General features: G+C 36.4%; 1 protein-coding gene across 1 annotated transcript in view; it reads left to right on the top strand.

Annotated features, from left to right (window-relative positions):
* LOC109060603 (FH2 domain-containing protein 1-like) overlaps positions 1-24912 on the top strand; it is a 38230-nt gene extending 13318 nt beyond the window's left edge. The window contains 11 exon segments of the mRNA XM_042716265.1: positions 4528-5403; positions 11197-11258; positions 15377-15479; positions 16145-16230; positions 16345-16445; positions 17124-17194; positions 17410-17517; positions 17669-17739; positions 18465-18582; positions 18717-18881; positions 19496-24912. Coding sequence (XP_042572199.1) covers positions 4963-5403; positions 11197-11258; positions 15377-15479; positions 16145-16230; positions 16345-16445; positions 17124-17194; positions 17410-17517; positions 17669-17739; positions 18465-18582; positions 18717-18881; positions 19496-21616 — 3447 coding nt within the window. The 5' untranslated portion in view covers positions 4528-4962 and the 3' untranslated portion in view covers positions 21617-24912.
* Positions 24913-25302: the final 390 nt, after the last annotated feature.

Here is a 25302-nt window from a genome sequence, read left to right as displayed (position 1 = left end):
GTTTTTAATTCTAGTGAATAAAAGGAAGCGATCCACTCGCATGCATCTGCTCATCATGACAGTACCTGGATCAGTGAGCTGCGTCTCGGACCGATGACGTCACTTCCAGGGAGGCATGTTGTACACGCCCCTGCCCCTTGACTCCACACCCCCACGTCAAAACAGCGTCACAAAGCGATACCAAAAAAAAAATGAAGCGCACAGGAAAAACTGCAGCGCAAGCTCAAACTAGACCGACACGCAAAATAAAATCAGTGTTGCAAATAAAATTGTAGATATGACCATGGAAAATATGTTTTGCAAAATCATTGCTTTCGCGCGGTATCATTTATGTTTTGCAATTCTTTATTTTTGTTTGCAAAAAGCAAAATTATTTTCCTCAATACTTTAATTTTTGTTTGCAAAACTTTATTTTCCTTTGCAAAACTTTATTTTTTTGCGTATATATGTGATATTATATTGATTTCCACGATGTGCCCTTGAGCAAGGCGATGAACCCCCTATGGAGTCAATATAATATCACATATATATACGCAAAAAAAATAACGTTTTGCAAAAGAAAATAAAGTTTTGCAAACGAAAATTAAAGTATTGAGGAAAATAATTTTGATTTTTGCAAACAAAAATAAGGAATTGCAAAACATAAATGATACCGCGCAAAAGAAATGATTTTGCAATACATATTTTCCATGGTCATATCTATTATTTTATTTGCAACACTGATTTTATTTTGCGTGTCGGTCTAGTTTGAGCTTGCGCTGCAGTTTTTCCTGTGCGCTTCATTTTTCTGCGCGTCTCGCTTTGTGGCGCTGTTTTGACGTGGGGGTGGAGTCAAGGGGCAGGGGCGTGTACAACATGCCTCCCTGGAAGTGACGTCATCGGTCCGAGACGCAGCTCACTGATCCAGGTACTGTCATGATGAGCAGATGCATGCGAGTGGATCGCTTCCTTTTATTCACTAGCATTAAAACATGCATGGTTTCGTTTTATTAACTTTATTAACAAATGTATATGTGTATTAGCAGCGTTTGCTCAAGTAAAAGAAGTTGTTACCATGCACATCTGCTGTTTATTTCTCTCGATGTGCAGTAAAAGACTGGCATAAAGTTGGCTTGACGTTGGACGTTCGATATTCGCAAATCTAGGGAACGTCTCTAAAGTTACATGCGAAACTACTATACACTTCTCTAACGTCAATAGCATGCAAGGAGAATGACTAACAGTCATGAAAACAACTGTTAACTGCTCATCCAGGTGTCAACTATAATGCACACCTTTTATATTTTTTGATAATTATAAAAATAAACTGTAAATCATATGTAAATATTGCTACTTTTCATTACCAAATGGACGTAAACACTAATTTAACGCTCAAATGAAAAATAGCAATATTTTACATATGATTTACAGTTTATTTGAATAATTATGAAAAATATGAACGGTGTGCATTAGTTGACACGAAGATGAACACTTTACAGTATGTTTTATGAAAGTGAGTCATTCTGTTCAAATGCTATTACGCTTCAAATTATGGCATATTTTTAATTTGAGCCCATTCGGTAATGACAATGAACAATATTTTACATATGATTTACAGTTATACAGAACAAAAAAAAAAAATATAAATGGTGTGCATTATAGCTGACACCTAGATGAACACTTTACAGTATGTTTTATGAATGTGAGTCATTCTGTTCAAATGCTATTGAGCTTTAAATTTGTATTTAAGTGCATTCGGTAATGAAAAGTAGCAATATTTTACATATGATTTACAGTTTATTTGAATAATTATGATAAATATGAATGGTGTGCATTATAGTTGACACCTAGATAAACACTTTACAGTATGTTTTATGAAAGTGAGTCATTCTGTTCAAATGCTATTGAGCTTCAAATTATGGCATATTTTAAATTTGAGCCCATTCGGTAATGAAAATTAGCAATATTTTACATTTGATTTACAGTTTATTTTAATAATTATCAAAAAATATAAAAGGTGTGCATTATAGTTGACACCTGGATGAACAGTTAACAGTTGTTTTCATGACTGTTAGTCATTCTCCTTGCATGCTAATGACGTTAGAGAAGTGTATAGTAGTTTCGCATGTAACTTTAGAGACGGTCCCTAGATTTGCGAATATCGAACGTCCAACGTCAAGCCAATTTTATGCCAGTCACACACTTTTATAGCATTAAAATGTGTATTGTTTCATTTGGCTAACTGCATGTGTATTAACAGTGTTTGTTTAAGATCTCTGAACCTGTGGTAGGACGCCAGCGCACAGAAGCGTTCTTTGTTCACATTAGTTCAGAGTTACTGCAAATCATAATGTAAAATTATGCAATTCACTTCATAAACTATAACGTACATCATTAAAGAGGGTCTACAACTCAAGTTTTATATCGATCTCGACTTCGTTTTTCATTTACCTAACTCCTGGCATAAATTAATAAATGACTGTCATTGTAAGATAAAAAAAAAATGAAGCTCGAATCTTTTTGGTTTAATTTTGCCACGAGTTTAATACATAAACAAACCCGCGTGACCATAGCAACCTGAGATTATCAGAGATTGATCAAATATTTTTATCCATCCCACAGTCCGTTGATCTTGTCTTTTTATGTAATATATGTGCATATAATGCTTTTATTATTTTTATCATTATATATATATATAATATATCCAAGTGGATGCTGCACACTGCTGGTGGTTGAGGAGAGACCCCCCACATGATCGTACAGCGAATTGTGTGTACAACAATACACAATAAAGCGCTATATAAATGCATAATTCATTTATTCATATAGGCTAACCGTATATAATAATTGATAATAATATTATATTAAATAGGGCTATATTTTGAATATTTATTGTTATGCTTATTTCCCCTTTTAATTCGTGTATTGCTAACCTAATTAACGTTCTTTGTTAAATTAGCTAGTGTTTTCATTTACAAATGAAACTAGCGAATTATTCATTTATAATTCTAGTATTTATTATTATAGGGTTATTGTTAAATTCATCCTCTAACGTGCACTTCCAGTAAAAAATCTTTATTGACATGTCGGGCTTTTACAGTAGGCCTATAGGCTATTATTTACAAAACTCTTCAGGGCTGCGTTTTCCAAAACCATCGTTAAAACTAGCAGTAAATCTGAACTAATGTCAACAAAGAATGCTTCTGTGCGCTGGTGTCCCTCCCACAGGTTAAGAGATTTTAAACAAACACTGTTAATACACATGCAGTTAACCAAATGAAACAATACACATTTTAATGCTATAAAAGTGTGCACATCGAGAGAAATAAACAGCAGATGTGCATGGTAACAACTTCTTTAACTTGAGCAAACGCTGATAATACACATATACATTTGTTAATAAAGTAAATAAAACGAAACCATGCATGTTTTAATGCTAGTGAATAAAAGGAAGCGATCCACTCGCATGCATCTGCTCATCATGACAGTACCTGGATCAGTGAGCTGCGTCTCGGGCCGATGACGTCACTTCCAGGGAGGCCTGTTGTACACGCCCCTGCCCCTTGACTCCACCCCCACGTCAAAACAGCGCCACAAAGCGAGACGCGCAGAAAAATGAAGCGCACAGGAAAAACTGCAGCGCAAGCTCAAACTAGACCAACACGCAAAATAAAATCAGTGTTGCAAATAAAATAATAGATATGACCATGGAAAATATGTATTGCAAAATCATTTCTTTCGCGCAGTATCATTTATGTTTTGCAATTCTTTATTTTTGTTTGCAAAAAGCAAAATTATTTTCCTCAATACTTTAATTTTCGTTTGCAAAACTTTATTTTTTTTTGCAAAACTTTATTTTTTTTGCGTATATATATGATATTACTTTGCTAACCCTAACCCCCAGTTGCTTCCCGGGCGCTGGATATATAGCTGCCCACTTCCACTTTCGTGTGTTCACTTCTTACTGCTGTGTGTGTGCACTTGGATGGGTTAAATGCAGAGCACCAATTTCGAGTATGGGTCACCATACTTGACAAATGTCACAACTTTCACTTTTTTTTCACTTTCAACTATCAAAACACATTGGTGACCTAAACCATAATAAAAACAATTTTTATAATAAACTAGTATTATTATATACAGTATGAGTGTACACCATGTAGATGACTCTTCACAAAAAAAAAAAATTCTTAATAATAGTACTTTTTTAAATTAAAATAAACTGAATGAATAACTACATGTTATGTAACTACAGTATGTTATGTAAAGGTAAATGATGGTAAGGTGCCAAATGTTTTTTTTTTTTGCCATGACCATGTGTGAGTTTTCATTAGTGAAGATGTCAAGATAATTTTTACAATAGCAGGCTGGCCCCAATGAACAATAGCATTTGGCGTTTTCCTACTGGGGCCTTTCCTTAAGTGTACAACCACATCTCCTTTGATGTCTGTTACTCTCTCATTTTTTTTCTGTTTTAGGTTCCTTCGCCTGACTGAACCTCAGTAATTTTGATTTTGTATGTGTGTGTGTCTTTTGTCTTTCTTGCAGTTCCAAGGGTTTGACATCTCACCACACCGTGGTGGGCAAAATTTTGGAAACAACAGCTCTGCATTATGGGACTAGGTAGAAGAAGTGAAGACAAAATATGTGAGCTTGGCCTAAAGGGATTGCAAAACACCTGTGTCCATCATTTCTCACTATTGCTAGAGCAATGAGTCAGTTGACAGTTTGGTGAAAACATTCAATTTTAAATTCTTTGCACTAAATTCTGACTAAGAATGATCTGCACATATTCTGCCAGAGGAAAGACTCATTATTTACCCGGCTGTCAGCTGTATAAGCGACTATGAGTAAGAAAGACCTTGGGACTTCAACAGACACCACCTAGAATTAAGCAAAGAGGCTGCCCCAGTTGGAGTGGGAAACAGGGCAAAATTTCCCCTCACAGCCTGGCCCTCCAGGACTGGTGTCATTGCTAATGTAATGTTTGTCATGGCAAGTGTGACTGCTGCGGAGGAGTCGGCAAGCGACCCTACCACACCAGTAGTAAATCCACTGCCATTTGAACCCTCTACAAACTCCTCAAATGAACCTAGTCATAGACATGACAGCACTTCCTGCCCTCCAGCAGTACCTCCACCTCCGCCTCTACCTCCTCCACCACCACCTCAGGCTCCAGGCCATCCTCATGCTTCACGCAAGAAACGACGAGTACGGAGCTTCTTCTGGAAAACCATTCCTGAAGAGAAGGTTCGGGGAAAACCGAATATTTGGACTCTAGCAGTGAGACAGCAGCAGTATCAAATTGATGTGAGGACAGTGGAGGAGCTCTTTGGCCAGCAAGAGGAGGTTCGAACCCAGTCAAGCAGTGGACATCCTCGTGCTGGAAGATCCAGAGGTTCATTTAAAGAGAGCAAGGATGAGGTAAGTCAAACTGAGTTTGAGTTGAATCATCACTTGGGATATCTGCAGTTAATGCTTGTAAAACAGTGTAATTTATTTTATCTCTACATGGTAGGTGAATGTTTTGCACTTCTAGCAGGCTTGAGACTGTCTATTTCAGTTATAACAGCTTGTGTTAGGATTGCCCAAGACTGAATTTTAGCCAATACTGCCAGATATTAGGGATGCACCAATGTGAAAAGATAAGTCAGTACTGATAACCAATAATTAATGAATATCATATTAGTCAATAAAATAATCAATTATTGCTTATATGTCGATATTGGCCAATATTAGATATAAATATAAATTTAGGCAATCAAATAACAGATCATATACAGTGGAGTACAATGGCAGAAAAAAATATTTTATATTGCTGAACTATTTGTATTGTTTATAATTTAGCTAAAATTGCTTTCCTTTCTGATATCTATCTAGTCTACAAGTCACTTTACCAGATACTGTGGAACATCTTTAAATTCAACATGATTTTATTAGTAATTGTTAGTGTTTGGACTTAAAGTGTGGTCCTAGAACAGATACATTTTTGTAAGTTTGCACAGACACTACTGAAACATTTATTTTTAAAGGGGTCATATGATGCTGCTAAAAAGAACATTATTTTCTGTATTTGGTGTAATGCAATGTGTTTATGCGGTTTAAGGTTCAAAAAACACTTTTTCCATTTAATGTACATTATAGTTTGTCCTCTATGCCCTGCCAAAACAATAAAACCTATTACAAATGAGGCATTTGTTGCATCCAGTGGGGACATAATTACTGATTATAATGATTTATACTGTATTTTAATGCGTTGCGTTGCGTATCGCGCTGCATAAACAGAAAACCATGTCTGCATTTGTGATCTGAGAAACAACAAACAAAAAGCGCTACTCTACTGCTCAAAACTTGCATTTGAATCATCATTGGCAAATTATTTAAATATAAAAACGTACTTACAGACTGTGAGTCAGAAGCGCCAGACTGTGCTTGCAAAGTTTAAACTGCCCAACTTTATAGAAACAGCCTTTGTGCCACAGACGCATTGCAGGCTACTGGTTCAGGAAACAGTCCTTATCCTCCATAAAATGTGCAGCACACATATGAATATTTGGGTTGGACTATTCTGGAACAGTGTTGAAATACAACTTAACCACTGATTTCTAGTCACGTCCTCTTTTGGAAGGCCAAACAAAGTTTCACTTCAACAAAACACACAGTGACTCCACAACATGGCAGCAGCAGCAACAGAGAGAATAAACGTTACGCCTTCTTTTTTTGCGTGAACATTTGGGCGGTGTTATCCAAATCTTCCCAGATAGTGACGTAGAGATGTGGGGGCATTAGAACGAGCCATTTTAGGGGGGTGTGGTTGGCTCTTAACTTTTATAAAGAATATCTCTTTGGATTTGAGACTTTAGTCTTTGCAACTTTACAGATCTTCTTTAGGCACCAAGAGTTTGTAACACTCCAAAGAGAAAGGAAAAATTGAAATCGCATCATATGACTCCTTTAATGTATTTAAAACATATTTAACAACATATAAAGAGTAAGCATTTTCTTTACAGTATAGGCAACTTCAGAAATCAACTGAAATCAATATAAAATAATCTTTTCAAGTTCATAAAATAATTCATGGAATGCATAGGATGATTTTATTTAATTGTTTAATCTATAATTAAATGTGTTCAGTTTCATCAAAATTTCATTGCGTTTTCCTGATGTGGTATTATAACAGTTTATAACACTATTATACTTTTGCAAAGAAACCTTAAGCTTCAACATAGGTGTGAGATAATGCTTAAAAATATATAACAGTAAAATGTTATAATATAAAGAATTAATAAAGTTTTTTTTTACATTTTACAAGCTGTGCATATTAACTGTAAAAGCTTTTATATTTTAGTTGCTGCAATTATGTCCAAATTGTCTGTTTCAGTTTATATCCAGTGTGAACATTATGTGTAAATCCCTAATAAACAAGGGGGTTTATTTGATAAAATTGTTATCTGCATATATTGTATGCTCACATGCCTATAATGTACAATGCATGTACCTATCACGTATGAAGCATTTTCTATCATGTATGAAGCATCTTTTGACTAGCTTATAAAAAGGATTATTAAGTGTGTGCAATTAGGTTTTCCACCTCTACATAAAGCAAATTTGTCCCTATTATCCAAAACATATGTTCCTGTGAGCTCTCGTTTTGTGTCTTAGCGACCAGTTGTGTTTTTGTGTGGTTGCTGCTGTTCTGAGTAGCTTTGTAATTACCCACGAAGGCACCAAGTGTACCTGTGCGGATCTAATGAAGCTATGTATTGTTTGTCTGAGGTGGCATGGACCATGCATGTGGTCTCGTTTGTAATTTCAGACACCGCCCAGCCACCCCTTTGAGTTTGTGAAGCGTCACAAATTACACGTATCACACACATGGGTCATGATAATGTGTGTGCTAGAGAGAGAGTGACAGATTGTGTGTCTGTTTAGTTGCCATTAAAATGGCTATGTCAAGTTAGTTAGTTAATCTCATGGGCCCAAAGTCACTGCCGAGGGTTTCCTGGTGCGGATGTTAATGAAAAAACAAGTATAGCATTGTGTTCTTTAAATAGATAGTTCACCCAAAAATGACAGTTCTATCATCAATTACTCATTTTCGTGTTGTTTCAAATCCATAAGACTTTCTTTCAGTTTGCAAACACAAATTAAGATAGTTTTAATGAAACTTGAGATATTTCTGTCCATCCATGGAAAGTCCATTGCTCCAAAACTCTGATGCTTCAAAAAGTTCATAAAGACATTTCCTGGGGAGGTAATAAACATAAAGTTTATTTTTGAAGGGAACAAAGAATGTCTCTTTGTTAGATACTAAACTGCAGAAAGCCCACTAATTTGCCATTTAACATCATATTAAGCACAACGGTAGGTCTACAATATTACTTTATTAAACTAAACAAACTATTTTTATTACTGTTACTGTTATTATTGCTAACATTTAGCGGACTCATGAAAAAAATACATTGTTTAATCTTTTTTTTTTTCATGACTAATTTATTAATGACTCAGTATCATCTTTAATAAAGAGAAAAGAATCACTTCATCCGATGTTTAAAGTAAATAAAATAGCCTAGACAGCCTACTTACTGCAGTTCCACAACTGCTGAAGAACTTTGTAGATGAGGTAAAGGGGGAAAGCAGGCAGTGGACTAATAAAGCACTGCGAGGTGGTTGGGGGGGGGGTGCTCAGAACATTTCTAAACGTAATACTATTTTTGTCCCATTTGTGTTTGTATTGTTTAACTACTTACACAATTATTTGTATTGTTATATTATTTACAAAAATTATCATGATTTATTACAAATATCCAAACAAACACACACACACAATTTCCAGCTATGCAAAAACACGTTTCATCTACCATCTGAAGTGTGAACATTTCAGAGGAGGGAAAAAAATTCTCAGGATTTATTACAAATATCTTCATTGCGTTTTGAATATGGATGACAAAATTTTCACTTTTGGGTGAGCGGTCCTTTAAGGTATTACAGAAAACCCATTACAAATGAGGCATTTGTTGCATCCAGTGGGGACATAATTACTGATTATAATGACTTATACTGTCTTTTTACACGTTGCATTGCATTGCGCCGCGTAAACATAAAACCATGTCTGCATTTGTGATTGGAGAAATTACAAATAACAAGAGCTACTCTAAAGTGCACAAAACTCACGTTTGAATCATCAGTGGCAAATTCTTTAAATATGAAAACATACTTACAAGCTGTGAGTCAGAACAGCCGGTATTGTAGGCTACTCTCCCAGGTTCAGGAAACAGTCCTCCGTAAAATCCGTTGCACACACACAAATATTTGGTTTGAATTTTTCTGGAACAGTGTTGTAAAATACAACTTAACCACTGATTTCTAGTTGTGTCCTCTTTTGGAAGGCCAAACAAAGTATTTTCGCTTTCACAACAAAACACACAGCTTCTTCGTGACATGGTAGCGGCGGCAGCAACAATACTACAGCAAGAATCAAATTTACGCCTTCTTTCTTTGCGTGAACATTTGGTCGGTGTTATTCAAATTGCACAGTGTAATGCACACATTGACGTAGACATCTGGGGGCATGTTTAAACTAGGTGTTTTAGGAGGGCGTGGACGAGTCTTAACTTTTAAATAGAATATCTCTTTGGGTTTGAGACTTTAGTCTTTGCAACTTTAGCGATCTTATCTATTCATGAACAGCTTGTTACATGCTAAAAAAAGGAAAACTTGAAATCGCATCATATGACCCCTTTAAAAATTGTCTTGGCTATTCCAAGTGTTATTATTGCAGTGGGTGGGTGTTTCTCTTTAACAGTCCAAAACACATTAAATAAAGCACGTGCATCCATATTAAAACGTGCTTCACACGGCTCCAGGGCGTGAATAGAGGGCTCCTGCAGCAAATCCATGCGTTTTTGTACGATTGTTTCAAATGTAATAATGAACACTTTTCTCTCACTTCTGCTGACTGTCTTATGTTTTGTTCTTTCGCCACATTTGTCACTAATCACGCAACGCCGACATCCTACATCATCCGCTGGGACTGCTTCCGCGTATGACAGATGAGGGAAGTGATAGAAAAGTGTTTTTTACGTTTGAAATGTGGATATTTTTCTTACAAAAATGCATGGATTCACTACAGGAGGCCTTTATTCACCCCCTGGAGCCCTGTGAGGCAAGTTTTATTATGGATGCACACACTTTATTTAATGTGTTTTGGACTGTTGAACAGAAACACCCGCCCACTGCAATGATAGAGCTTAGAAGTGCCAGGACAATTTTTAATATAACTCCGATTGGATTCGTCTGAAAGAAGAAAGTCATATACACCTAGGATGGCTTGAGGGTGAGTAAAATATGGGCTAATTTTCATTTTTTGGGTGAACATACCCTTTAAATATTAGAACTAATATATGTAGATTTATAATTATTTTACTATAAATAATGATAATAATAAAAGGTTAAATTTTATTATGATATATTTTTCTTTTGTAAGTTTACTTTCATGTTGCATTCCATTCTGGCCCAGTTACTCTCAAGGTTATTATATTTGCAATAATAGTTTAAATTTAAATATGTTCCTCCTCATCTAAATCTGAAGAAACGTTGTCATTCTCTTTTCATTTTTGGTTCCACAGTGTCACTCTGCTCAATTTGTGTAGTAACTTGCAGAAGCCAAAAAATGTTTGGAAAAGCAAATGTGAGAACAAAGTGAACCATGGAGCGCTTTGTGTTCATAATGCCCACCACAAACTGAACTTTGAGAGACTGAAAACACTATATTTTGGAGTGCAACTGTTCTGAAAATCTGACCTTTTTGGTTACACTTCTTTAGGTGTCCTTGTTACAGTGTACCTTAACTACTGTACAGAGTTAATTAACTTTCTATAGAGCAATGTATTTACTATAGAGTTTGGGTTAGGATTAGGGTTTGGTTTTGGGGTTAGTTACATGTAATTATGCATAATTTACTGTTATTAATTTGTTATTATAGTAAGTTACCTATACCTATAGTAGGTTTACCTCACTTTTATTTTGCCTATAGTTATATTGCAACATCAGAGATACCAGTTTTATTTATTTGGAAGCTGCATTCAAATCAACACGCCACAAAAACCAGAAGGCCAAAAATTTGAATGGAATTACGTCTGTCAGAACACACACAGTCTGTCTTTTGTGTATCTTTCCATCCATTTTAATTACCATATCTATTCCTCTGTTTTCCAGATCAGCATCTTAGACTCCAAGAGAGGAATGAACATTGGAATTTTCCTCAAACAGTTCAAGAAGTAAGTTTCTCAGTGTTGTGTAAAAACTAGGGATGGAACGCGTTTTGTGGAAAACAATCGAACCGTACGGTTCTCCACAAACGGTCCGGCATGCGCTGGGACCACGGTTCAACTTTAATCTGATAACATCTGTAATATGGTTTGCTATAAATAACATGTAAAACAAACAGGGTTCAGCTAATATATGTTTCTGTTGATGGATGCGCATTCTGGAAGATTTGTGCATGCGCTCATCCGAAGCATGCAAACCCGCGCCTCAGAACGTGCGTAAATATTAAGCTCTCTCTGAAGTATTGTGTTTAAATGGACAAATTCAAACAAAAATTATGTCAAAATGTCCATCTTGGTAAGTATCCTATAGCACAGTGGTTCTCAAACTGGGGTACACGTACCCCTAGGGGTACATGAGATGACGGAGAGGGGTACACAAACAAAATTGTTTTGTTAAAGTTTTGGCATTCATTTAATTTTACCCCAACTTAAGGTAACATTAAAACCAAACATGTAGCTATTTCTGATAAGCAAATGCCCTTCTAATGTAAAAACAGGAAAATGGGAGTTCTGTAAATGGTCAAAAATATGATATCCAATCAGATTACTTCATCTTTTGTGGTCAAAACTGACGGCATCCACACAAGCAGCGTGCATGTGATAGGATGGCCACTGAATATGCTGCTTTCGCAAATTGCACTGCTGTTCAATGTATCATTAATGCCCGGTTCAGACTACACAATTTTAGCCCGATTTTGCCATGATTTGCTTGATGTAGGGTATCGTGGGGATTCGTAAATGACAATGGGAGTTGGGAAGCAAGATTCCACCGTTTCCTCTCATGTAGTGTGTCATAGTGGACAATAACTGATTCCGCGTCTGCGATGCTTCACGACATCATGACAGAAAGACTAGCATGTTTAATTTTTTTCCGTCGTCCACGACCAGTTCTGTCACATTGGTGACATTGACCAATAGCAGCACAGAAGCTCTTTCATACACAGTTTTCAAACATAGTGAAACAAAAGAGAGAAGATGGTGCTGCTAGGTGGAATTATGAGATGGAGGAAAGGTTCATGGAGCTGTGGCAACAGTACTCCTGCCTGTATGATGCGTCATCGAGGGACTATCACGACAGAACAAAAAAAGAAAAATGCTGGCGAATGATAGCGAAATCGCTTTAGCAATGTTTACACTCTTTTTTTCAGAAGTCAGTTGCTAGTTCCGCCTTCTCCATGACATCACGCGCGTCGTTAAAGACAGCACACGATGAATGGTCGGGAAGCAACATGTAGTCTGACAAGATTTTAGGAGTCAAAATCATGTAATATGACACAGTGACTATCATGACAGACAAAAATATTGTGTAGTCTGAACCCGGCATAAAGTAGATCTTCACTTACTAGCATGAAGAGCACATATTGACACGGACTGAGATCAATTTAAACTCTCTTCGATACAGACACACTGTGCGTGTTATTGACTTTAAAATTTAAGAAATAATCAAAAATTCAAATTTCCCTGAATATCCAAACGATGGCAAACATGCCATTAGTTTTTACAACAGTTCATCAAAAAAAGGTAATATAAAGTGAACATTTTACATTTTAAATGTAGCCTACATTTTAAACAGAATATTGTTATGTTTGTTCTATTTTGCAATGAAGTAATAGTTCCAACGAAATCCATATCATCTGGTGTGCGTCTCCAAGAAACATAAAGCAGTGTTTCATTTGTGAACGAATATGCGGCTTTGAACAATTTAGAGAGTCATTGATTAATAACCCATTAATAACTACAGCATTCTGCTTCGTTACTGAATGAGTGAATGAATGAATGAATGAATGAATGAATGATGTGACACCTGGCTCATTAAAACAGTGACTAGTTGCCACCCATTGGCGGTTTTATTTGACAATTTAAAGTATTACTTCGATTTGCCATCATTTTTTGTTATATTTTATGACTTGATTGAATAGCTTTTGTAACTTTAATAAAGATTAATCTTTAATTTATACAGTCAATATGCACTGCTGGTTTACATTTTATTACTTTATTCAGTTTCTGTACCTAAAGACTAATGATAGACCTGTCTAAAAAATTAAAAAAACCGAAAATCACTGTTTATTTTATTTGTATCTTTATTCTATTGTATTTATTTGTGCTGTTGCTTGTAGTTAGATAGATTATTCTTATTTTCTTTATTTTTATTTGACAGCATAGTTTTTGCCTAAACATAGCACATGCTGAACCATAACGAAACCGTGAATCTAAAACTGTGATACAAACCAAACCGTGAGAAATTTGAACCGTTACACCCCTAAAAAACCTATGTGTGCATGTGCTCCAGCACAGAAATAGGATCTGGTGGTCAAGGGAAATCCGATGCTCTTGTGCAAAGATCAATAGCTTTCAGGTTCTGATTGATACTTGGAAGTTCACATGAGGATGCCGTATACATTCCCTGTGACAAGTACTAGGTACAGATAAACAAAGACACAAGGTATGTCTGTGCTCAATAGACAATTTGAACAGAAAAAAGCATAAAACAATAAAAGTTTACGTCAAACCTGTTGCAATGTAACATGGGCAAGTGAAGGTGGATGTGTCCTGTGTAAACAGGATTTTTGTTTATTTTTGAACAGGTATTTCAACATCCTCCAAGGCAGCATGACTATAAATTATAATGCAAAAAGACAATGCTTTCTTCTGTGATCAGTTGGTTATGTCATTTATTTTTGTCTTCGATGTTTGTGTGTATTCTGAGTATGTGATGGTCATGTATAGTAGAGCTGATCAGACACTGTGAGTCACATTCAATTTGCTGAGTCACTCGTGCAGGAGACAATGTTATAATTAGTCCCAGACTTCCAGAATGCAAATTACAAATGCATTGAAAAAAACAGCAATGTACTTATGTTTGTGCAACATTTTCACACCTTTTTGACTTTATTCGTATTTGAATGAGTCATTGTTTAGAGACATAATCATTTAGTGTTTTATTAAAAGAAATAATCACTAAAACCGGTAACAAAACAGCTAAAATGCACTCAATGTAGATTTCTGGGGGACTGTATACAGCATGTGGATACTTTTAGCAATCAATAAACCAATAGTTAAATGGTTAAAATGAATCGTGTTTGCATGTGTGTGTATTTCAAATTCTGTACCCCTTTATTTTAAGGTGTCTTTAAAGGGATAGTTCACCCAAAAGTGAAAATTCTGTCATCATTTATTCACCCTAATTTCTTTCCAAACCTCATGCCATTGAAGATGTTGGTAACCATACAGTTGACGGTAGCCATTGACATTCATAGTTTAGAAAATGGCTACTGTCAACTGTTTGGTTACAAACATTATTCATAATATCTTCTTTTTTGATTAACAGAAGAAAAGAAGCTCATACAGGTTTGGAACAACTTGAGGGTGAGTAAATGATGATAGAATTTACATTTTTTAGCCCTTTAACAGGATATGTAGAGTAAAGTGCAGTGTAAGATAATTTCCTCTTGACCATAAGATATCACTAAATATCATCTCAACACAACAGTGTTTATGTACTTATTAATCTTTTTATCTGAACATCATTATTTGTGAGATTTATTTTGTTTCAACAATTTTGAGGTTGAATTATCTTTTTTTATCACTAGATACTAGTGATCTATAAAAAAATTTATGCTGGATATTAAACATTTTTATGTCTGTTTGGTAAAGGGGATTTGTGGACAGTAATTTGTTTAGATTTGTACTTTAACTTAATGACCTACTAAGTGGTTTGATTATTCTTTATAATTTATAGACCAATTAACTAATAGTAATTAATTTTTGCTATTATGATATACCTTCCTTAAAAATACAGACTTGTATATAGTTCATAGAGCTAGTGTAACTGTTATTGTGTAGTGCAATATATACCTCCTAACCTTACCTTGTGCTTAATTTAATATAAGTACATAGTAATTAAAGACTCCTAATATGATGTGGGACCCAAAATACCTGCATTATATAAGTATACTGTATATACTTCACACATCCTTGTAAAGATTAGTTTTTTCCCATCTTTCTTTAGATCATACACTGAGTCAAAAACTGATTGTCTGTTTTTTTCTTCTGTTTTTCTCTCTCAGGTCCAATCATGCAATAGTAGAAGACATTCGTCTGGGCAACAGTAAGCAATATGGAGCTGAAACACTGAAAGAACTTCTCAAACTTCTACCTGAAGCAGAGGAGGTGAGAATTCTGAACCCACATCATATTTGTGTATAGTCCCATTTTTGGTGTGTATGGCACCTGCTATTAACATCTGCCTCATCACAAATGGGCATCAATGTATTCAGGAGTAAATGAAATACAATGTTGTGTATTATGAACAAAATAATTAAATCCCTCAAACCACATTCGCTGGCAGTCAGAGATGCATATAGCCATCGCATTTGTTGTGTATTTGCTGCATTAATGCATAATGTGTCCCAGAAAACATCAAAAGACACTCATGTAACAAATGATCATTACATTAAAATAATGTTTTGATATGCAGTGGCATACTGATGTACTGTATGTGGTCACAAAACCAGACTCTCTCCTCAATGAAATGCAATCTCCAAGTGGTTGCTGGAGATACGTTGCTAATTCCAGGTGTACCAGGGCTGAGTGTTATTTTAGTATTATTTATATAATATTTAAGTATTTATTAACATTTTGAATTAGCTTTCAGTTTTCATTTTAAATTTGGTTTAAGTTTAAGTAATTGTGTTAAGTACTTTAGTCTCTTTTATTAGTTGTTGTTTTTTTGGGGGGTGGGGGGTTGCAACTTTTACTGTTTAGCATTAATTATTTTTTTATCTCTTAATATTTTAGTAGTTTCTCTTTGGATTTAAATCACATATATTCACTAGGTGAAGAGACTGAAGGAATTCAAAGGAGACCCAAATAAGCTGACACTGGTTGATTCCTTCATGTTCCTGCTGATTCAAGTGCCACGGTAAGAGGCACACAAGATCTCTCTTATCAATGAAATACAAATCTAAGATTTCATAATACCTAACATCATATACAAAAGGTTCAATTTCAACCTTGAATTTGTTCAATTTTAAAGCTTTGATGTGCGTATTGAGGCCATGGTACTTCAGGAAGAGTTCCTTCCATCCTGTACAGTCATGAGTCGTGAGATTAACATTGTGCGTCAGGCTACTGAAGGTAAGAATATACTAAGTTCTGATGTTTATATCATATGTTTGAGGATTTTTTTCTTTAATCTAGAGTAATAATTGTATTTTTGTTAAGCAGGCAATACATTTTGTCATTCAAGCCTTTTATTTTGACTTCGGTGGAACATAGTGGGGGGGGGACTAGTTATCTCATTCTTGCTCTCTCGTACACATACTCATCATCCCCTGTAATTTGATGCACTATTCCACTACTTTTAAAAGATCTGTTGTCAAGTATGGACCAAAACAGTAGAGTTAACCTTTAGCAGGATTCAATTCTTGTTGAGTGCATTTTGCTGAGTCATTTTCTGTCACTCAGCTGTTCCTGTATTAGCCTCAGAAACCAATGGCTCATGACCTTTTAACACCTCAACATTACTGAAATGTAAAGATTTGGCACTCCATTAATCATTACATTGAGGCTGGGAGCCTTTAGCAAAACTCGAATTGAGTTTTATTAATCTTGCATTAACTAGCAGTCTGTTTTGAACTACACGGTAGATCATGCTGTCAGCACTTTTTATAATTTAAATGTGGCATCAAGTGTTCAGATTTCCTTTAAATGTCTTAGTCTGTAGACTGTTGGAAGGATAGTAATAGCATCTAGAGTGTTGTGTAATTTAACAAATGGCCTGTGATTATTCAGTTTCTATTGATTATTCCACAGAACTAACTACATGCCAATATACACATGCCACTCCAAACATGAAACACCAAGAATGAAATATCATGAATGCAGTAAGTATTTTTCTCTATTTGTTTTTCCAGTGTTCCTTCCCTTTACCCCTCATCTTCCCCCTTTTTGTGGACATTTCCCTCAATCCTCTTTTCACTTTTGTTCTTTCCTTTCAACTACCCCTCCAAAACATTCCCTGATGTTTTTTAATCAGGAAGGGTTGATGGCTTTTACAGCACTGACCAGACATTGACTGATGTTCTCTGTGTGTTCATAGGGTGGCTATGCAGGCAATGCTGTGGGCTTCAAACTGTCTTCACTTCTCTCTCTGGCTGACACAAAGGCCAACAAGCCTGGCATGAACCTGCTCCATTTTGTGGCACTAGTAAGTGGGATAGAGCCAGATGCACTGTAGTTTTCTCCAGATGTAATAATACAGTTTTGTATTTTTTTAAAGAAAAAAAGCCATTGTAATAACACCAGCATTTTGTTTTAACTGCTTTGACTTGGATTTTTCTTTAACTTTTAACACAAAGGAAGCACAGAAAAAGGATGAGACCCTTTTGAAGTTCCCAGAGAAGCTAACGCATGTTCAGAGTGCAGTCAGGTAAAAACTTTAGAACACCTTAAAGGGTTAGTTCACCCAAAATTGACAATTCTGTCATTAATTACTCACCCTCATGTCATTCCAAATCTGTAAGACCATGGTCATCTTCGGAACACAAATGAATATATTTTTGATGCATCCCGAGAGCTCTCTAACCCTCCCATAGACAGCAAGGATCCTTACATGATCAAGGCTCAGAAACGTAGCAAAGAGATTGTTAAAATAATCCATGTGACATCAGTGGTTCAACCGTAATTTTACAAAAGCTATGAGAATACTTATTGTGTGCAAAGAGAACAAAAATAATGAATTTATTCAACAATTTGTCTCCTCCATGTCACCCTATAGCGGCATTTTGGAGAGTATCACATACGTAAACAACATTTGTACATGGATACGTTGTTTCAGAGAGCTCTCGGAATGCATCAAAAATATCTTAATTAGTGTTCCGAAGATGAACAAAGGTCTTACAGGTTTGAAACGACATGAGGGTGAGTAATTAATGATAGAATTTTCATTTTTGGGCGAACTATCCCTTTTAATAAAATTTTATTAATACTGACTGTATTAACTGTTATTATGACTACAGCAGTGTCAAACCAAACTACCAAACAACTATTTTGATTGAAGTTTTGACTTTTTCTTAAAAATTTAGTCATTATGTACCGAAACTTTCTATGAGTCCTTACTCAGTCTTTCTCTGATTTACATGTTTATTGTTTTAGAATTTCAGTAGAAAATATAGAAGGAGAGTTTTCCTCTCTGTATGTCAAAACGCGTTCCTTGGAACAGAAAATTCAGGATGACGCTGAGCTGCAAAAGCAGCTAGATCCATTTTTGCAGGTAAATGAGTTCATTTCCTCAATTATAATTCTATAGTAGATTTTTTTTTATATTTTCATTTTATTAGCTATAATGGATTAATGAACTTTTTATGTCAATAAGAATGACTCACCTGCTTTCTTCTTATTTGTTAGAGCTCTACACAGGCCCTGCAGGACCTTAAACATCGCAGGCTGGACTTGCGCAAAGAGGGTAATGCCCTCATTGACTTCTTCTGTGAAGACAAAGACACCTTCAAACTGGATGAGTGCTTTAGAATTTTCCAAGATTTCTGCCTAAAGTTCAAAAAAGCTGTAAAGGTGAATATCACATGACTAACATGCAAAAGTTAAAAAATATATTAAAAATAATGTAATATAATATAATTAAGAGCTTATTTGTCATGATATAAAGGTCCAGATTTACTATCAGCTTGTGCCAGTGCAAACCCTAAAAAGGATTTACTAAAGACACGCAGTGTGAAATTAGCACTGAAAAGGCATGGACACAGTTATTTTTGTGACTCACCTAGTGAATATGCACTTGTAGATGTTTCCCTTTCGATCTGTAAATTTATGGGAGGAGAGTATTTAAATGAATCACGCAACATGATTTATGAAGATGTGTGCTCGTCAATTCACTGGTATTTGCAGCATTATTTAACTCCCAAAAAACATGTCTTAAAGCAGGTAGTAATTTGCGCTGCTCTTGGTAGATTGCGCTGGTCATTATGGAAATGAGATGTTGCATCTGTGTTCTGTGTAATGTGTACCTTGTCAGTAAATCGCAGAATTTTCCCCTCCCATTAGCGTTTTTCTTATGCTAATTTGCCATGTTTAGTAAATCTGGCCCTAAGGCATTTATAAATGATGCTACAGATCATATATCTGGAAACACAAACTCCTATAGTGATCTCTTATCCACTCTTCTGCAGGACAACCAGGACAGGGAACTAAAGGAGGAAGCTAGAAAGCGTCGCTTACGGGAACTGGAGGAGAGACGGTATGCCTGGGGTGCAGCCAATACTGAGTCAGGTGGTTTTGGTCGCAGCAGCAGCGAAAATGATGTTGACATCCTAACCAAAGAAGGCCTCCTGGACTTCCTGCTTCAATCGAGACCTCAAAGCCCCCACAGTCCTTTGGGGCGCTCAGCTAGTGCCCGACGTTACCATCACACAGAGCTGATATCTGGGTCTTCAGCAAGCGACTATACAAAATTCAGCAGCCTGCCACGTTCAAGCAGGAACCATCAACGAAAGACCATGCCATGGCTTGTCTTACAGGATGATAATAGGGAGTTGGGTCCACAGAGTCAGGTTTGCCAAGAGAAGCTGGCAACTTCACCAAGGGCTGAGACTGAACCCATCAGTCCTTTAGCTAGATACTCAAGTTTTGGCTACAACCTGAACAATGATCCGTACAATAATAACAATTACACTTCTCTTTCTGAAGGTGGAGTTACACCTCAATTAAGTAATGCAAAGCATGTCTTCCAGGGGACATCTGGTCAAAGTGTTGGACACATGAGTGTTTCAGTGGAGAAACACAAACTAGTTACTGGTCTTCAACCCTTTGAGATAACCAGCCAGATCAATAATAACAGTCATGTTTTTGTGAACAACCAGCATGAAGTGCTTGCAAGAGATCTGGAAAGGGAAGAAGACTCTCCTAAAGCATTTGTCCTTGATACACCCCCATCTAGCAGGAGTTCTGAGGAACCAGAAAAAGTATGGAATGACAAAAGGATCTCCTCACAGAGGGAGGAAGCAGACACAAGTACCTTTTCCTCAACAACTTGTGACACCCCATTGCCCCTGGATCCCTCTGTGTCCAGTAAGAAACCTGTGTTGTATGTCATGGACTGCACTGAAACTGATTGTTCCATTGTGTTGGACTGTTCTGAGATAGAGAGTTCTCCTATCATAAAAGAAAGATCTGAACTTAACCCAAAGTCACAGGATGCCAACTTTCCAAGAGTTATTCAGGACACCAATTCCCTTTCCTCCAATTTTGAGTCCACTGATTGTCACATTGTGTCCACGTCAAGTGATGAACCACTTGCCGGAAGGATCACTCAAGCATGTCCAGAATCAATCAGTCCATCTGTAACTACTGAAGAAGCAGAGACAAATAGCTGTGACACAGCTGAAGGGCGAAGAGTTGGTGAGAAAGCAGTCCAGACTGGTAGCCCCAAAACAACACTTGTCAAAACCAAGACAACATCCAAAGTAATTGCTCATGCCAGCCGTCCGACAAGAACCCTCACAGCAACTGAGACTCAGAACATGCGCAAAGTAGTGCCCATTACAAGGCAGAATCGCTCTAGTAGCAGCATGAAGAAAGTCGAAAAACCTTCTGGACATGAGAATATTGAACCCAGACGTCCACATCGTGACCAAAGCATGCCAGCCAGGAGAGGCGAGAGGCAAGGTAGACCTACGCGACATTCAAGCCTCCCTCCAGAAGATCCCAGGGCACAACGAGGAGCGACACCAAGCAGCTCTCGGTGGGCAAGGGACTCGACTCAACACAGACCCTCCATCAAGAAAACAAATCCTAAACCTGTTCGTAAAATTTCAAGACCAGCACCAGAGGAAAAGATGTGTCGTTCTACAATGCGTGCCTTGGCCCAAGCTCAGGCCCAAGGAACCTCAGAAGTAGGTACACCTGACAGTCCCAACAATACCCTGAAAAGTTCTTCAGCTTTGCCTAGCTTTGCTCGCAACACTGTGGCATCTTCTACCAGATCTAAAAAAGACATGCCCTCACCAGCTGTAACAGGAACTCCATCAAAGAGCTTAGCAAGAGCTAGCTCTCAGAAATTGCCTGGTGGTAGAACGGACTCTGTCAGTAGCGGATCTTTGCCAAGGAGCGAGGATAAACTAGGGGGGTCTATTAGGAGGGTTCAGAGTGTAAGGGCTTCTAGTCGAAGCAGTTACACACCTCCCCCGCAGTCTGGACGAGAGCACTCCCTTAAAAGTAGCAGTTTCTCTGAGAGATCCACACAAATTAGAGACTCCATCTCGAGCAGGACCAACAAACCCACATGGAAGTAGAGTGGACATATTACACTGTGGCTCTAAAAGCATCGTTAAACATGGATGATCAAAATGTTCTGCATATACTGAAATTACTAGAAGCAGAAAAGCTTCTTAAATTGTTCTGAATGTATCTACAGCCTTTAAAATGTAGCTGAAGTTGTGTCGCTGGATGCTCAGTAAGAGCTTCAAGAATAACATGAGCTACTTTTGACAGCACATTTAGTAGCACTTCCACATCCACAAAAGGATGGTTTTGATGGCCTTTTTTTCCATTTAGCGGACATATTATCAACTGTCACAGAAAACACATCAATCACGAATTGTAATAGTGTTAGATTAACCCTATATTTTATAATCTCTATTAATTCTACAAAGATCTTGTGAGCTGTTCTTACAAATTGCTAAGAACAAATAAAATAGAAGATAATTTGTCATATATACATATGCTTGCTTTGTTATTTTATATAATGTGTAGTAAATGTAAATGTAGTACTGTTTACTAGGGTAATATTTCCATTATAACAGCTTCATGAACACTCAAAGATTCATCCACATTTCACATGTGCATGATGACAAATCAAGCTGAAGACTGTTTGATGAATGTCTATTAATGTTATCCAAATACACCTTAGTGTAGCTGATGCAATGAGTACTACAGCTAGTAGTTCGAAGATGCCTCTCCAGTGATGTTTTTGGAAATGTTCAAAATCTCTGCTGTCGAGTTGCTTGTTTTCAATTTGCCTTTTATGCAGGGTACATGCTGCTGTACACTGTCTTGCTGCTGATGACACTGTATTTGTGACTTTTCTGTGAATAGACTGCTAGTTCTTTCTTTTTAAAGCCATACTGTTAACCGGGAGTGGCAAAACCTGGTGCTAGAGGAAAGGCTCAGACATTTGAGAAAGCACACACACTGTATGCATCAAATATTCTTACAGTATCTGCTTGAAATACAGTTGACAGGTAGTCAACGTTGCTCAAAACTAACAAATCAGTGTTTGAATAAGTGGAAACACTTTACAATAAGGTTCTAAACATTAATTCAATAGTTCACATAAAATAACAATTAACAATATTGTACCTAATTAACATTAATTAATGTATTGTGAATAAACATGAATTAACAATGAACAATAGTATATTAATAAATTAATATGAACCTACTGTAGATTAATACATGCTATAAAAATTGTTGTTCATTGTTAGATTTAAATACCTAATGCATTAACTAATTAAAACGAAAAGAACTAAATGGAGTAATAAACTGAACTACACTGTAAAGTGTTACTGGTTAAGCATAATTTAGTGGTGATTAATACGGTGGTAAAAGATGTGCAATATTAAGTATTTGGTGCACAGGAAGGCTTTTTACATGCTTTTACCCTTCTATATGTGTGTCTACTCCTTCTCAAGCACCCACCATGTTGGTGAGGCAGTGTATAAATGATATACTCAAAATAGAATGGGTGTGTAAGAAAAAATAATAATTATAAATACAAATAAAAAAAAAGTATGAATAGGTAAACAATGATGAAAGCTGATGAAATCAATACTTATGTCACACTATGACGACACAAAAATCCTTATTTCTACCTCTAGAATCATATTTGCCACCACTGGTTCTTACATTCTGATGGCTCACTCATCAAGTGAATCATTGGCTTTTCACAAAGTTCTGCAGGTGTACCTCAGTTACAATGTACAATGCCTTTTTTTTTTTTTTTTTCTTTTTTTTTTTTTTTGTAAGGGTATATGTGTTGACATACTGTATCTGTATATTTAGCGCTGATTGGTTAACATGCTTTAGAACGCATCCATGGCAACATGGTCTAGTCTGACACAATGGAATCCTTGTTCCAGCTGTAGATACTGTAGAAGTTTAACCAAAAAAAAAAAAAAAAAAATTGGAGAAAATCATTTTAAGCTATAGCTTTGAAATGAAACCTTATGTGCATTCGTCCAGTCAGACAGTTGGGCATATATGCCAATGTGTTGTACCTTTTATTGATATTGCTTGAATTTTCTATTTTGAATGTTATTTCTGAGCCCTGTTCTCTGTGATTGTAGAATTACAATCAATATAAGCTGATCAATAAAATACATGTGAAAATATATTAAGAATATTTCAATTCACTAATTGTGAATTACAGTGATGTTTATTTTGTGAAAAGAAAAAAAAAAGGTTATTATTTAGCTATGGAGTGTTTAGCTATTTAGCCATCCATGGTTTGTTTTTGACAATGGTCACTTTTTTTTTTTTTTTTGAGTTGAACCACACCCAGTGTTTAGTTGTGTGGGTGTGTGAGAAAGAGAAAGGGAGAGATGCAAATTAAGCATGCTAGGCTTGTACAAAAAAAAAAAAAAAAAAAGGGAAAAAAAAGAAAGGACCTCTAAATCGCCCAGATAACAGCAAAAGATAGTACAGAACAAAAATATCCCCTTTTTCATATGCCCTCTTCTTTACACTTTACCAGCTCTAAAGCTCAGAACCCCACTGTGGCAGGTTAAACCCTCTTTATGTCAAATCTTCGTTTTAAACGTTTCCTCTACTAGAATGCCACCTGCCGGTCATTTTTTTAAAGAAGCATAAAAAGTTCTGATTAATGCTGGCTTTTCCCACCGCCTGACTTTTATGGTGGTCTCTCTTGGCTCTAAAGTTGCCATGGTAATGGAGTTCCTGTAGAGAACTATTTACCCTTAAAGGCACTTTCATTTGTATCACTCTACATATCAAACTACAGCATAACTAAGTGAAAACACCTCTTTCCATGGCACTTAAAGGGATAGTTCACCTTAAAAAAAAGCATTGAAGAAATATTTTTTTGTGTGAACTATTCCTTTAATGTATTTTATTTACATGTAATGTTGGTTTAGACTATTTATCATTGAACACATTAAACAGATTTTCCTGTAGCCTACTGAAAGGTTTTAAAGTAGAATTACACTTTTCTTTTGCAGGTCATCAGGGGTCTTATCAAATAAATAAATCGGCCTCGTGGACCTTTCCCGATCCAACCAACCCACCCACCCCACTCTCTCTTCCACTTGCTTCCTGTCAGATCTCCACTGTCCCTTCTGAAAGATCCAGCATAAACCATCATGAATTCCATGCTGGTATATTGCTGCACAGGCTGGTTTATGCCGGTATAGTGCTGGTCTAGCTGGTGGACCAGCATATTCATGCTGTTCTCAAGCAATATGGAGCTGGTGATGCTGGTTCACCGGCATGGGCTTTGTAGGGTTGAGTGTCAGTAGGCCATCTGTCTGTATGGGACAAACATAGTTTTTGCTTGCATACAGGTGCATCTTAATTAGAATGTCATAGAAAAGTTCATTTATTTCAGTAATTCAACTCAAATTCAATAAACTCAATAAATGTAATGCACACAGACTGAAGTAGTTTAAGTCTTTGGTTCTTTTAATTGTGATGATTTTGGCTCACATTTAACAAAAAGCTACCAATTCACTATCTTAACAAATTAGAATACTTCATAAAACCAATAAAAAAATAAATTAATAAAAAAAAAAAAAAAAAAGTGAATTGTTGGCCTTCAGGAAAGTATGTTCATTTACTGTACATGTACACTCGGTAGGGGCTCCTTCTGTGGCATGGAGGTGATCAGTTTGTGGCACTGTTGAGGTGGTATGGAAGCCCAGGTTTCTTTGACAGTGGCCTTCAGCTCATCTGCATTTTTTTGGTC

This window comes from Cyprinus carpio, chromosome B1 (assembly GCF_018340385.1).
Source record: "Cyprinus carpio isolate SPL01 chromosome B1, ASM1834038v1, whole genome shotgun sequence".
NCBI lineage: Eukaryota > Metazoa > Chordata > Actinopteri > Cypriniformes > Cyprinidae > Cyprinus > Cyprinus carpio.
The sequence above is the reverse complement of the archived record's forward strand: the minus strand, read 5'-3'. Positions and strand labels throughout refer to the sequence as shown.